At 45.7% G+C, this 13,540-nt stretch overlaps 1 protein-coding gene across 4 annotated transcripts in view; it reads left to right on the top strand.

The window, feature by feature from the left end:
- The window catches only part of LOC124191082 (hemocytin-like), a 30,875-nt gene that overhangs the window by 15,231 nt on the left and 2,104 nt on the right, over positions 1 to 13,540 (top strand). For 3 of the 4 annotated variants that reach the window (XM_046584065.1, XM_046584062.1, XM_046584063.1), the window contains 37 exons: positions 676 to 874; positions 972 to 1,017; positions 1,114 to 1,156; positions 1,303 to 1,525; positions 1,606 to 1,776; positions 2,077 to 2,326; positions 2,436 to 2,589; positions 2,745 to 2,817; positions 2,965 to 3,073; positions 3,164 to 3,255; positions 3,384 to 3,475; positions 3,632 to 3,765; positions 4,019 to 4,139; positions 4,281 to 4,427; positions 4,500 to 4,618; positions 4,798 to 4,928; positions 5,003 to 5,122; positions 5,186 to 5,345; positions 5,431 to 5,662; positions 5,732 to 5,930; positions 6,002 to 6,891; positions 6,957 to 8,115; positions 8,178 to 8,612; positions 8,688 to 9,323; positions 9,386 to 9,430; positions 9,501 to 9,838; positions 9,899 to 10,100; positions 10,168 to 10,298; positions 10,355 to 10,480; positions 10,542 to 10,750; positions 10,809 to 11,373; positions 11,437 to 11,518; positions 11,583 to 11,731; positions 11,794 to 12,075; positions 12,149 to 12,524; positions 12,590 to 13,285; positions 13,353 to 13,522. In XM_046584065.1, the coding sequence (XP_046440021.1) occupies positions 676 to 874; positions 972 to 1,017; positions 1,114 to 1,156; positions 1,303 to 1,525; positions 1,606 to 1,776; positions 2,077 to 2,326; positions 2,436 to 2,589; positions 2,745 to 2,817; positions 2,965 to 3,073; positions 3,164 to 3,255; positions 3,384 to 3,475; positions 3,632 to 3,765; positions 4,019 to 4,139; positions 4,281 to 4,427; positions 4,500 to 4,618; positions 4,798 to 4,928; positions 5,003 to 5,122; positions 5,186 to 5,345; positions 5,431 to 5,662; positions 5,732 to 5,930; positions 6,002 to 6,891; positions 6,957 to 8,115; positions 8,178 to 8,612; positions 8,688 to 9,323; positions 9,386 to 9,430; positions 9,501 to 9,838; positions 9,899 to 10,100; positions 10,168 to 10,298; positions 10,355 to 10,480; positions 10,542 to 10,750; positions 10,809 to 11,373; positions 11,437 to 11,518; positions 11,583 to 11,731; positions 11,794 to 12,075; positions 12,149 to 12,524; positions 12,590 to 13,285; positions 13,353 to 13,522 (9,306 nt within the window). The remainder of the gene's footprint in view (positions 1 to 675; positions 875 to 971; positions 1,018 to 1,113; positions 1,157 to 1,302; positions 1,526 to 1,605; positions 1,777 to 2,076; positions 2,327 to 2,435; positions 2,590 to 2,744; positions 2,818 to 2,964; positions 3,074 to 3,163; positions 3,256 to 3,383; positions 3,476 to 3,631; positions 3,766 to 4,018; positions 4,140 to 4,280; positions 4,428 to 4,499; positions 4,619 to 4,797; positions 4,929 to 5,002; positions 5,123 to 5,185; positions 5,346 to 5,430; positions 5,663 to 5,731; positions 5,931 to 6,001; positions 6,892 to 6,956; positions 8,116 to 8,177; positions 8,613 to 8,687; positions 9,324 to 9,385; positions 9,431 to 9,500; positions 9,839 to 9,898; positions 10,101 to 10,167; positions 10,299 to 10,354; positions 10,481 to 10,541; positions 10,751 to 10,808; positions 11,374 to 11,436; positions 11,519 to 11,582; positions 11,732 to 11,793; positions 12,076 to 12,148; positions 12,525 to 12,589; positions 13,286 to 13,352; positions 13,523 to 13,540) is intronic. The other variant, XM_046584064.1, reaches the window with a different exon arrangement.

Below are 13,540 nucleotides of genomic sequence, written 5' to 3'. Positions count from 1 at the left end.
ACTGCTGAATTTGTAATTGCCGAGCTCGCCGAGAATTTGGGACGTTTTGTACGTGTTGGAATTTCAGTACACTGATTACTTGATCTCTCGGTAATGAAGAAATGGCCCCAACTAACCGTAACTTTGTTTTCTTAAAACAAACAAACAAATAATAAAAAAAAAAGGACGGAGTTAATTTCTTATTACGAGCGGGAACGTAATTGGGAACGTTCATTTCGGCAGAATAAGAAAATGTCGGTAGAACCGGCTGTCGTCTTTTTGCCTCAGCACCTGTCATGTCGGCGATGATTTTTCAGGTCTATCGCCCAGCCCTATTTGGAGTAGGAATAGAACTGAACACATTTCTCGTTAAGATTCTCTCGCATTGAATCCCGAAGTGTATCTTGGTAAAATAAGTGGAGACACGAACGCTAAAAAAGAAAAACCTTGAGGATGAAAAATGAGGTCAACCGCGCTTATAAGATACTTTTATGTGACCTATCAAAAAGAATCAAGTTCTCGTCAAGTTGTTGTAACCACATCCTCTCGTTTTTGTTTTTGCCGGGCGTTTCTATCCGTTCCTTTTTTATTTTTGGCGTTTTGATGCCGGCGGACTCGTATTCTCTTTCAAGTGGCGGTTCGGTTGCCTCGTTTCGATAAAACCATTTTTTTTTTGTTCTGATTGTTTGTTTTCAGGCCATGAATTATCCAGTCAAGAGCCTCTCCACTGTTCCGTCGTGCACGAAAACGGTGACCATCAGGACCGATGGCGGAGACGTCATCAAATTGAAGCAGGACCGTGAGGTCACTGTCAACGGAGAAGAAGTCCTCCTTCAGCCTTCCGTTTGGATTGATGGCGTTGTTATCCGACACGCCTCCTCCGTCTTTCTTGCCGGTTAACATTCGATTTCCTTTTAGATTGATTGGCAAAACATTTTTCTGAAAAAAAATACGAGAAAGTGTCATGCTCATTTTCCTTTTTTCTTCCGCAGTGGAGCTTCCAAATGGGTTGGAAATCTGGTGGGACGGCCTCAGCAGGTCTGTTTTTCATTCGAAAGTCAACATTTCAACTTTTTTTTTGTTGCTGTTGCTAATCTTTACTTTTCTTTTTAATTACAATGCTTATTACACCAGAGTCTACATCGACGCTCCGCCCACTTTCTTTGGAACAACAAAGGCAATTCGTTTTTCTTCTCCTAGAGCTGAAATGATTAAATAATAAAGCGAAAATATTTTTACGAGGCTGCCCTGCTGAATGATGAGCTACTTTTAGGACTAATTTTGTCTTCCTTTCAAATGTTTTTTTGGGGAATATTTCTGTAGGGTCTGTGCGGCACGTTTAATGAGAATCAGAGGGACGATATGACGACGCCAGAAGGTGATGTCGAACAATCGGTTGCGGCCTTCGCCAACTCGTGGAAAACGAAAGAAGTGTGCCAGGACGCCTCAATTGACCTGGAGCCGATTCATCCGTGCGAACTCAACGGCCACAAAAAGGCAGAAACGGAGCGCCAATGTGCCAAAATCAAGGATACCGTCTTCGAACGTAAAAACCCGTCTCATTATTTCTTTTACCCAATTTGCTTAGGTACGTGAAATGGGCTAATATTTTGTCGATTATTTCAGCCTGTCACCAGGTCGTCGATCCCGAGCCTTTTTATCGAGATTGCCTCTACGACGTGTGCTCGTGTCAGGTGAAACTGGGCGAGTGCCTCTGCCCGACCATCGCCGCTTACGCCAAAGAGTGCTCGCAGAAGGGAGTTCTCGTCGATTGGATTCCCGAAGTGCGAGAATGCGGTAATTTTCTCTTTGATTGGCTATCTAAGATAATACGGTAATCTAATCGCCGTTTCATCCGTCATCGTCACCAGTTGAAACAAAAGAAGATGGTTAAATGGATTCCTTGTTAAAAGGAAAATGGGAGAGATTTTTTGTGTGTGAATGTTTACATCAATTCTTGTCTGGTTTATTATCTTGATGGTCGTCATCATCATCATCATGAAATGTGTTTTTTTTTTCTCCCTTTTTATTTTCTCCACCCGAACACAAAATTGCGTCAATCCATCATTCTCTTATATATTTTGTGTTTTTCAAAAGGTGTTCACTGCCGCGGTGGCCAGACGTACCAAGTTTGCGCCAACAGCTGCGCCCGGACCTGCTACGACATTGCGCTCTATCCGAAATGCCGCAAAAAGTGCGTCGAAGGCTGCAACTGTCCCGAGGGCCAGACGCTGGACCCATTTGGTCTGTGCATTCCCATCCACGAATGTCCGTGCATCCACAAAGGAATCGAATATCAGCCGGGCCATAAAGAACTCAGACCGGGAGCGCGTTCGCCAGACCTCTGGTACACAGGACTCTCTTTTTCCTCCTCCTGTCGCGATTTATAATCCTTATTATTTCAACTCGTGTATTATCTGTCAAATGTTTTTCTCTGATTGCTTGTGTCGGCGCAGTACTTGCATTTCGGCCCGCTGGCACTGTCAGCCCGCTACGCTGGAAGAACGGGATCTGTTGGCCAACGTAACCCTACGGACCCAGATGGAATGCCGCTCGTCGCATAACGAGGAGTATACCCCTTGTGAACCGGAACACCAACTCACTTGCAAGGTATACACATACTATGCAGATATTTACAGGATCCATAAAGTCTTATTATCTTTCGGAATATTTACGAGTGTCTACGTGATGTGTACGTGTGTGTGTCTCTCTCTGGAAGGAAATCTAATTGAGCGTTTTCTCGTGTCCCTTTCTCAAACGACTAGACTATGGGCCAGCAGGTTTCAATGAAAAAGCCGGTTGAATGTCGCCCGGGATGCCAGTGCAAAAAAGGATATAGTAAGTGGATAGACCATATGTTTTTTTGTTATTTTCAAACTTTTTGTTATTTTACAATTAAAATGGCGTACGTGTCGGGCTAGACTTTTTCCTTGTTTGTGATTTGTGATTTGTATTTTCTATTTTTCTTTTGTGGCTCCTAATTAGTTTTCGATCCGACCAGTAAAACCTGTATCAAACCAAGCGAATGTCCTTGTCATCACGCCGGACAGAGTTACAGTGAAAATAACCGGATCACGCAAGACTGCAACACTTGGTTTGTTGTCGTTTTACTCTTTCACCTGCCGTTTTCCAAAATCTTATCTTTTCTATTTTATTTTTGCACTGGTGCGATTTCTATTTGCAGTACGTGTCACTCTGGCAAATGGGAATGCACCAAAAATCAATGCCCAGGGTTGTGTACGAACTGGGGCGAATCACACTACAAGACATTCGACGGTATATCGAGAATCATGTTGTCCTAAATTTCTTTTGATATGCCTCTTTCTTTTCTGCTATTTTTGAGGGGATTTTCTGATCGAAGGAGATATTTTGTCAATGACCCGAATGTATTATTATTTGTGTAGGCAAACAGTACGATTTCCATGGGAATTGCGATTACATGATGGCCAAAGGAGCCGCGACTGAACCCAACGAGAAATTCCACGTCACCGTCCAGGTAATAACTGGGGGTTATCTCATCTTTCTCTTTTTAGCTCAGTAGGTATTTTCCCCCGTTTGAAAAAATTCGTTTCTCTTTTTTTAAAAAACAAAATGCCGAAAACATTTTTGCCACAAGATCTTTCTAATCATTTTCATCCGGATTTTTCAATAGAGCGTTCCTTGCGGGAGCAGCGGGGTTGCGTGTTCGAAATCCGTCACGCTACGTCTTGGTTCATCCGGCGCTGGTGAAGAAAGTATCACGTTGACCCGCCACAAGAAAATCCCTTTGGGCAAATTCTCTGAACGGTTGGCAGTTTGTTTATTTTGTACTTTTTTTTTAAATTTTTTCTTGAATGAAAAACGGCCATCTCCCGTATCGTATTATCTCATCTGCTACTTTTTACCTCATTTGAAAATCCTCTTTTTTTTCCACGAGAGATCATTGGAGCGGGACCCTGTCGTGATGATTTCTCTCGTTTAATTTCGGTGTTAATTGCCAGCGTTAAACAACTTGTCTATTCTTTTTTTTTTCCCGCTTTTTCTTTTTTTTTTTAAAAAGAATTCTCGTCCGTGAAGCTGGTCTCTTCATTTTCATCGAAGTAGCTGATTTGGGTCTAGTCCTCCAATGGGATCACGGCACTCGAATTTACTTGCGGTTGGACCCCAAATGGAAAGGTCGAGTAAGTAAATTTTGGTTTTTATTTACGATCCTTGTTTTTATCTTTTCCTTAACTCTTTCTTTTTTTATTGACGCTATTCTTTTACCTCCCATTTGGGGGTAACCAATTATCGGGGACCTATCTTATCGCCTAACAAAATAGGTTCGCGGATTGTGCGGTAATTTCAACGACAACGCTCTAGATGATTTCCAGTCACCCTCTGGTGGCATCACCGAAGTGGATGCACGTGTGTTCGGCGACTCTTGGCGTTTGCAGAAATATTGCCCTGAAACGCCCAGCGATTACATTGTAAGGCAACCATAAATCTAACTGATAATGAGTGCTTTCACTATGTACTACAATCATTTTTTCCCGTCTAAGGATACGTGCACTCTTCATCCGCATCGCAAAGTTTGGTCGGTGATGAAATGCAGTTTGTTGAAATCGTCGCTATTTGAAAAGTGTCACGCCGAAGTGCCCGTCGAGTACTACGTTGAAAAGTAAATTGCCCAACTTTCACCTGCCTCCACATGACTTTGTGCACCTTATTTTTTAAAAACGCAAAATGTCTTTCCAAGGGGGGGTTTTCTATTTAAGAAACAAGAAAAATAATTGGACAATTTCAGGGGGGAAAAGGAAAACGACTAATTTGTGCGTGTTTTTTTCTCTTGGATAATAGGTGCGTGTTGGATTCTTGCGGATGCGATATGGGCGGTGACTGCGAGTGTTTGTGCACGTCGTTTGCCGAGTACGCTCAGGCATGCAACGCGCATGGCATCGCCATCAGATGGAGATCGCAAGAGCTTTGCCGTAAAACTAATTTCTTTCAACACTTTCCATTAACTGCGATTAATCGTTTTTCCCGTTTTTTTTTCTCATCGCAGCGCTTCAATGCAACGAAGAGTGCTCGTCCTACAGTCCTTGTATGAGCACCTGTCCGACCGTCACTTGCGATAATCCCTTGGGCTCTTCTTCACTTTGTGCGGCTGATGCCTGCGTCGAGGGTATTGCGGATGATTGATTCGGGGTTTTTTAAAAAAGATACATTTCTATTGTTTGTTTTACAGGATGCCAGCCAAAGGAGTGTCCCAAAGGGCAAATCCACCGATCAGCCAATGAGCTGTCTTGCATGCCGATTTCCGACTGCGCTTCGGCCCTTTGTATGGTGGTCGACGGCGTCATGTACGCCGAGGGTGACGTCATAGAAAGAGATGCTTGTCACGCCTGGTAAAAAGAAATCTTGGAAAATTTCAAGCTGAAACATGTGATGAATCATTGCTGATCGGAATTTTGATTTATTCCCGGGAATTAGTTATTGTTCAAAAGGCAAACGAGTCTGCCAAGGCCAACCTTGCTACGTGCCTAGTACTACAGCTTCACCTGTGACGATCCGCACTACCGCAGTTCCGGTATCCAACACCACGATCCCCGAGATGGGTATTTCCACTTGCCGTACGGGTTGGAGTGAATGGATCAACACGCATCACCCGAAAGAAGGTGGAAGCAGAAATGATGTTGAGCCAATTCCCAATCGACTGAACCCGGTATTTTTAATGACATTTTAATATTGCCAATACTCTTATTCATTAATTGAATGACATTTATTCATGAAGGGTTTGGCCAATGCACCTGTTTGCCATACCGATCAAATGGTGGACATTGAATGCCGAGCTTCTCAGTCGAAGATATCGCACAAAAAGACGGGAGATAATGTCGACTGTAATCTGAAAACCGGACTGGAATGTACTCCCGGCGGAATTAAAGGACGGAGCGTTTGCCACGACTACGAGATCCGTATCCTCTGCGATTGCAGTAAGTCCTAGAATCTATTTAATCAATTTGAATGGCTTTCGAATTTAAAAAAAATACGAATGTTTTCACAGGTGAAATGGAAACCCGAAAACCAGTTTTGGTTGAACCGACGACCAAGGCGACACCTGTCCCAAAAACTTCAACCCGATCTCCAGTAGTAGTTTCTACCAAAATAGCATCGACACCGATTTCTATCAAGGTGGAACCCACGACTCCGGTTCCGATTTTGGGTCGTTGTGATCCCGCCCGGCCAAACAGTCCACACCCGACGAGTTGCCACTTGTTTTACCAATGTGTCGACCGGATCGGAGGTGTTGAACAGGTGGAAAAGACGTGCCAACCGCCGACCATGTACAACCCAGACACCATGGTATGTGACTGGCCCGAAGCTGTCATTCGTATTCGTCCTGATTGCGGATTTATCACTCCGACTACGACGAAGAAACCGGCTACGACCGGGCCTTGCGTCGATGGCTGGACCGACTGGTTTAGCGTCACTTCTCCATCTGCCGGCACGGGAGATTTTGAAATCTACGAAAAGATTGTCCTACAGCATCCCATGTGTCCTAAATCGCACATCCGCGATATCGAGTGCAAATACATGTCCAGGGAAGCCGGTTCCAAGAAGAAATCCGGCCAAGCCCGGAGCCTGGCCGACTACAGATCTTCACCCGATAAGAATGTCCAGTGCACCGTTTCAGACGGGCTCATTTGCTACAACAGCGATCAGGATTCTGGACTCTGTCAGGATTACAAGGTTCGTTTCTTGTGTCGTTGCGAAGAAGACGTCTATGTCATCACATCACCCGACACTCCGACTACGGAGGAAGCTGTTACAACAACCGAACCTCCGACTACAGAAGAGGAAGCCGTCACAACAACCGAACCTCCGACTACAGAAGAGGAAGGTGAATGCCCTGAGGGATACGCTTGGAACACTTGCGCTTATTCCTGCAACCAGGTGAATAAAATTATTTTCAAAACTTTCTCAAACGGACAGATTTACTAATTATTATTTTGGTATAGCTGTGCTTGGCTTACGGTGCCGAGCTGAAACAACGCGGATATTGCCGGACGTCGGAGGGTTGCGCTCCTGGATGTATCGAAGAAGAGGAGGCGGATGTACAAACCTCTTTCCGCAATCGAGGTTGTTCCCGTGGCAATTTATGGCGCGATGCACGGACTTGCGTTCCAGCCCGTGATTGCACTTGTCGCACTCCGCTTGGTAAAATCATTGCGCCGGGCGCAGTTGAAGAGTCGGACGACGTTTGCGAAGTGTGCCAGTGCCTGGACAACGAATACGTTTGCGATAATTCGCGATGCGCTTACAGTTGGTCAACACCTTCCATCGATACTGTTAAAAATCTGACGGTCATCACCACGCCCAAACCACGACCCGTCGGTCCGACGAAGGCTCCTGCTTCCTGTTCCGGTTGGTCTGACTGGATCAACGAATATCAGAAACCCGCGTGGGGAGATTACGAATCGAAATCCGTGGCGCAATTGAACAAAATTGGATTTTGTTTGACTGGAAGAATTGCCGACATTGAATGTCGTGACGCCAAAACTGATCAGCTGTGGACGGAAAGCCGTAACAAAGATTTGGTCTGTTCACTCGAGAAAGGCTTCACCTGCATGCCGGCCCGTCAAGGCAAAGGACGTCCCTGTCAGGATTTCAAGATTCGATACTTTTGCGAATGTTCCGGTGGCGACGAAGGACTGGGCAGCACAACTACCCCAGCAACCACTACTACCCCAACAACCACAACTACGCTTAGACCCACCACTACCATCATGATATGGTCTACTACCAAAGCCCGTCCCCGATTTGTTGATTATTGTCCAGACGAACACCTGATGCCTTTGCTCTCCAATCCTCTGACTGTACCTGATTCGGCCTTTGTAGCCACCACCTCCAAGAGTGGTATCTATGGCCCGTCTAGCGCCCGATTCGTCAGTTCCAGCAGACCTAAAAGATTTGCTGTCAGGGTTACCAAATCCGATTTGGCCTGGGTGGCAGGCAAACGGGACATGTTCCAGCACATCCAAGTTGATCTCGGCACTCCTACGTTTGTCTATGGATTTGAAATCAGCGGTAGTCCCGCCAACAAGGAATACGTGACAAGTCTCTTCGTACTCTACAGTGAAGATAACCAACGGTTCAGCTACGTCCCCAACCGAAAAGGTAATTCATTCATTTTGTGTCTGCGTTTCGGGAATTTTTATGCAATTCAATTTGTCCAACAGGAAAGCCCAGGTTGTTCCGAGGGCCGCTCGAGCATGACGGCCGTAAGAAGAATATGTTTGATGCCCCAATTGAAGCTCGTTACATCCGCCTTGAGCCTCAAACTTGGAAGCACGCCATCGCCCTGCGATTTGATCTGTTTGCGTGCAACATCACCAGCGAGAGCATTCAATTAGTCACGACTCCCAAGCCGTTGGACGATGTTTGTAATGATCAGATGGGATTGGAAAACGGCGTGATTGATGATCAGCAAATCACCTTGTCGTCAGTAAACGCCTCGTTCAATCAACTTCGCTTAGGTAGCGACTCCGCTTGGATGCCGGCCATTAATTCGCGAAAAGAACACGTCCAATTTGACTTCCTGGAACCTCGTAACCTCTCTGGCATAGTTACGCAAGGCCACGCGGATGGACACTCCTGGATCGAGTCATACGCTGGTATTGTTTCAGACTCTCATGGTTGATTATTTCTATGTGGACTGAAAAATTTAACTGAATTTTGTTTGTTTCAAGTCCGTTATTCCAGTGATGGAGAGACCTGGTTCACTGTACTCAACGACGACAGCACTCAGCGTGTGTTCCATGCCAACGTGGACGGCAATACGCCAACCACGAACATGTTTGACCGGCTGATTCACGCTCGTTACCTGAAAATCGTTCCCTGGTCATGGCACGAAGCCATTTCTCTCAGGATGGACATTCTTGGGTGCTATGAACCCATCACGGCGACTCTTCCGCCGACGCTCCCTCCGACTACGACAACTCCGACAACACCACTCCCGAAATTCTGCCATCCTTGCCCCAATATTCCGGATGATCATTTGAATGTCGACCATTGTGCCTGTCCGCTAACTCAGAAATGGAACGGCACCGGCTGTGTTCACGCATCTCAGTGTCCGTGTTTCGACGGTCACTCGAAATACTCGGTGGGCGCCATCTACCAGGCTCACGACAGTTGTTCGCAGTGCGTCTGCCGATTGGGAGGTGTTAGCGATTGCCAAAAACCAACCTGCCCGGCTTGCGAGTCTGGAATGTTGAGCTACCTTTCCGATCACCCGCAATGCAAATGCTTGTGCAAACCCTGCGAGACTGGAACTCGTTTGTGCCAATCCAGTAACGTCTGCCTGAACGAGTCGCTCTGGTGCAACGGTAATACGTTTTAATTCCTTTTTAATTGAATAACTTTCAATGTTTTTTGGGTAATTTTATAGGCGTGGAAGACTGCCCGGATGACGAACGGAATTGCGTTACAACAAGTAAAATGCAAATTCTTGAATAATTTCAGTTTAATTGGTTAATAATTTTTTTTTTTTTTTTTATTGACAGCTCCGGAACCGGTTGAATGTCTTCTAGCTGTTTGTGCCGAAGGTTACATAGAAAAGAATACCGGCTTGTTTTCAAATGATGGGTGCCCCATCTATAATTGCGCGCCGCCTGCATCCAGACCCACTGGAGCTCCTTGTCCGGAACCCTCTTGCCCGGCTGGATTCATTCTCGAATTACAGATGGCAGACTACGACTCGCAACAAACGGGACAATCTCATCTGGATTACGATCAACTCTCTCAAAATGGGCAACAACATATGGACTATGATCAACAATCAAATGGAGATTTAGGACAACTCAGCCAGTCCACTGATGAACAACAATCTGCAAATCAGGAGGTAAACTTTGAATCAATTTATTTTAACTATTCAGAAATTCATATTAAATATTGAAAACAGAGCTGCCCGCCTTACAAGTGCGTGCCGGAGCATCCGAAAACGACTCCTACACCTGTGACGCTCCCACCGTTTGTTGAACGAGATGATCGTTGTTCCATGACCGGGCGGATGTTCCGCACTTTTGACGGGACTGAATATTCGTACGATGTCTGCCACCATGTTATGATGCGCGATATGCTCAATGATCTGTGGTCCGTCTCGGGTATGTCTAAAACAAAACAAAATAACTATTTAAAGACAATTGAACGAAAATCTTTTCTCGTGTTCAGTCCATGATCATTGTCCGGCAACTGAAACTGGGTGCTCTCGTTTGTTGCGAATCGATCACAACAAGGAAATCATCGAACTTTTGCCCGGTCTCAAAGTCGGATACAAAGGATTCGAGTACTCTATTCTCCAGGTAAGACTCACAGTCGTTTGCCATTATGACATTGTTAACATTTCCATTTTTATTAGGCGGAACAGATTGCATCCTTATCACCTGATTTCAGCATCCATCGAGTTGGAGACTCTGTTCTATTCCGTTCAGAAGCTTATAGTTTCTGGATTGTCTGGGACATTCATTCCAACGTCAAAATTGGGGTAGAAAGTGAAGAAATATTGGGTAATAAATCAATCGATTATATTTTTTTATTGATTGCAGGTGACTTCTAAACTGCTTGAGCACGTCGACGGTCTCTGCGGATATTACAACCTGAAGTCATACGACGACCAGAGAACTCCGGAAGGTACCTTGGCTAAATCTACCAAGGAATTTGGTGATTCCTGGTCGATTGAAGACAGCGAATGCGCTCCTATTAAATGCCCCGTCAGTTTCCAAACCGCCGCCTGGGATAAATGTTCCTTCTTGAGGTTTGAATTCATATTTTAAGAAGCTGGACTTCTAATGCCAATTTTCTTATTTTTATAGGCAAGATCCTTTCTCCCAATGTCACGGATCTGACGAAGCAGCTTTGGACAAGGCCATTTTCCGTTGCGTGGACATTATGTGCGACTGTATGGGTTCGCTCAAGGATAAACTAATAACCGAAATCGACGCAGCCGACACTTGCGCTTGTCAAGCGATGAGCGTCATGGCCGTCGAGTGCCATGATGAACTGCCGACTGTCGATTTGACTGGCTGGCGTTCCAAATACGACTGTGCAATCGATTGCGGCACTGACGGCTCCGTCTACAAGGAGTGCAACAAGAAAAAGTGCGAACGCAGCTGTCAAAACAACAAGAACCCACATCCCTGTCCGCCCATGCCCGATTTGTGCTACCCCGGCTGCGTCTGTCCAGACGGACTCGTCCGCCACAGCGATGGAAAATGTGTCAAACCGAGTGAATGTCGCGATTGTGTTTGCGACGCCTTCGGTGATCCGCATTACATTTCTTTCGACCGCAATAATTTCACGTTTGGCGGCAATTGCACCTACGTGGCTGCCCGAGATAAACTTTCCAAATTGGAAGCGAAAATCGATCACGATTTCCAGGTTTGGACATTTTATTCCGGTTTGGTTTCTCCCTTTGATTTCTTATGTAATACCTTGTCGTAGGTTCTGGTGACCAACTCAGAATGCAACGAAGACGGAAAGACTTCGTGCACGGATGCAGTGACCATCATGTACCAGGATCACGGTAAAATTGGCACACATATTTAAATAATCACAAGTAATCTGATTTTTTAAATTACATTTTACAGTCATCAATGTCCGCAATTCTGAGCAAACACATTCGGTGATGGCGTCCATGGATGGCGTTCCGGTTGATAATTTCCCTGTGCACTTACCTTGGGTTAGAATTGAAAAGTTGCCTGGAGAACAGGTCTCCGTCCTGCTGATGGCAATTCAAGTAACAATTAAACTACATGGTTTTGCCGTTGGAAAATGTAATCAAAATGTTCTTTCTTGCAGGTGGAAGTATCTTATTACATGTACAGTCGAGGCTTCAAAGTTCGACTTCCGTCTCAGCTGTATCTGAACAAAACGGAAGGTCTTTGTGGCAATTGTAACTCGGAAATTAACGACGACTCGATGAGCAATCAAGCCGGACTCGGTTGGCTGGTCAGCAAACTACTCAGAGAACCTCCCACAGGTGAAGAGGATCTTTGCCAGATTGCCCCGCAACCGGAATGTACTCCGCTCAATCCAGATCAAGATCCTTGCCTCAAACTCCTGGACAGCGACCTGTTCAAAGTAAAAATTGACATCGTCGGTTTAATTTTTTGTTTTCAAACTGTTTGGCTAAACTATTGGTATTCTATTCCAGATGTGCAATGCTGTGGTTGACCCATTGCCCTACATTGCCGCCTGCCAATACGATACGTGCAAGAGCAGCGATCCAGCCACGGCCGCTTGTCCTTCGTTCGAATCCTACGCTCGTGAATGCTCTCGTTACCAAGTTTGTTTGAATTGGCGCTCATCTCAACTCTGCCCGATTGAATGCCCGTCTGGCATGGAACACCAACAGTGCGGTTCCGGTTGCCAATCCATTTGCGGACAAGACAAGGATTTGACATTTACTTGCCCCATGAGCGTTAATGATGGCTGTTACTGTCCGACTGGTCACGCCTTCAATCAAGAACTTGGACGCTGTGTCCCTCAAGATCATTGTGAACCTTGCGACACCGAAGGCCATTACAAAGGTCCAGGACAATTTAAATTCGTTCAGATTTTTTGAATTCCATTTAAACCATTTTGTTTACTACAGGAGACCATTGGAAACCAGATGCTTGCACGACTTGCTCCTGCGATGATGACGGACATGTTCAATGCGTCAAAAGAAGTTGCGCTTTGGAAGAGTGCCCACCTGAGCATGAACGATCGATTATCCAGCCAGGAGAGAATGAATGCTGTCCAACTGTCAAGTGCATGAAGGAAGAAAATTTGGTCACCAAAAAGCCTTGCCCGGAAGTTCCAGTACCCATGTGCGGACAATATCAAGTTCTTCGATTCCAGAATATCGACGGATGTCCCCGACAAGTGTGCGAGTGTATTCCGTTCGACGAATGCCCGCCCATGGACACACCCGCTGCCAATCCTCTAGTCGGAGTCAGTTATCACGTCAACACGACGGGCTGCTGTTATCACCTGGACCGCGTTTGCTCATTAGACGAATGCCCACCGAAGCCCGAGTGCCCACCTTTCTACGAGATTGAAGTCAAGGCCAGTTGGGAAGAGCTCTGCTGTCCGGAATTCAGTTGTGTTCCACCAAAGGATGTCTGCGTGTACGAACATGTCTACGCTCAACATCAAAACCTTGAAATTCTCACCACGACAACTCCTCAGCCCAAAGGAAAACCGAGAAAGGGCGTCAAAGGAAAGCGTAGCATACAATTCCGCCAGGATTCTCTTATCCAGCAGTACGGCATCAACGCCACTTGGAAAGACGGACCTTGTCTCGAATGTATGCGCAGTACAATTCTTTGTGCAATTTACTTTTCATTTGCAAAGTTTTCTTCCGTATGTAACAGGTACGTGTTTGACCGAGTTGAACAATCCGATCCCGCGAACAACTTGCACGGCGACCAATTGTCCGGAACCCGTTGACGATGATTACGCAATTAAGGCGGAACCAGTGCCAGACAGTTGCTGCCCGCGTCATGTTCGCATAGCTTGCCGTCAAGGATCCAATACCTATAAGGTAAATTACATTGAATTA

The sequence above is a fragment of the Daphnia pulex genome, chromosome 3, assembly GCF_021134715.1.
Source record: "Daphnia pulex isolate KAP4 chromosome 3, ASM2113471v1".
In the NCBI taxonomy this organism is placed as follows: domain Eukaryota; kingdom Metazoa; phylum Arthropoda; class Branchiopoda; order Diplostraca; family Daphniidae; genus Daphnia; species Daphnia pulex.
Note: the sequence above shows the minus strand (reverse complement) of the source record. Positions and strands in the feature narration are given on the sequence as shown.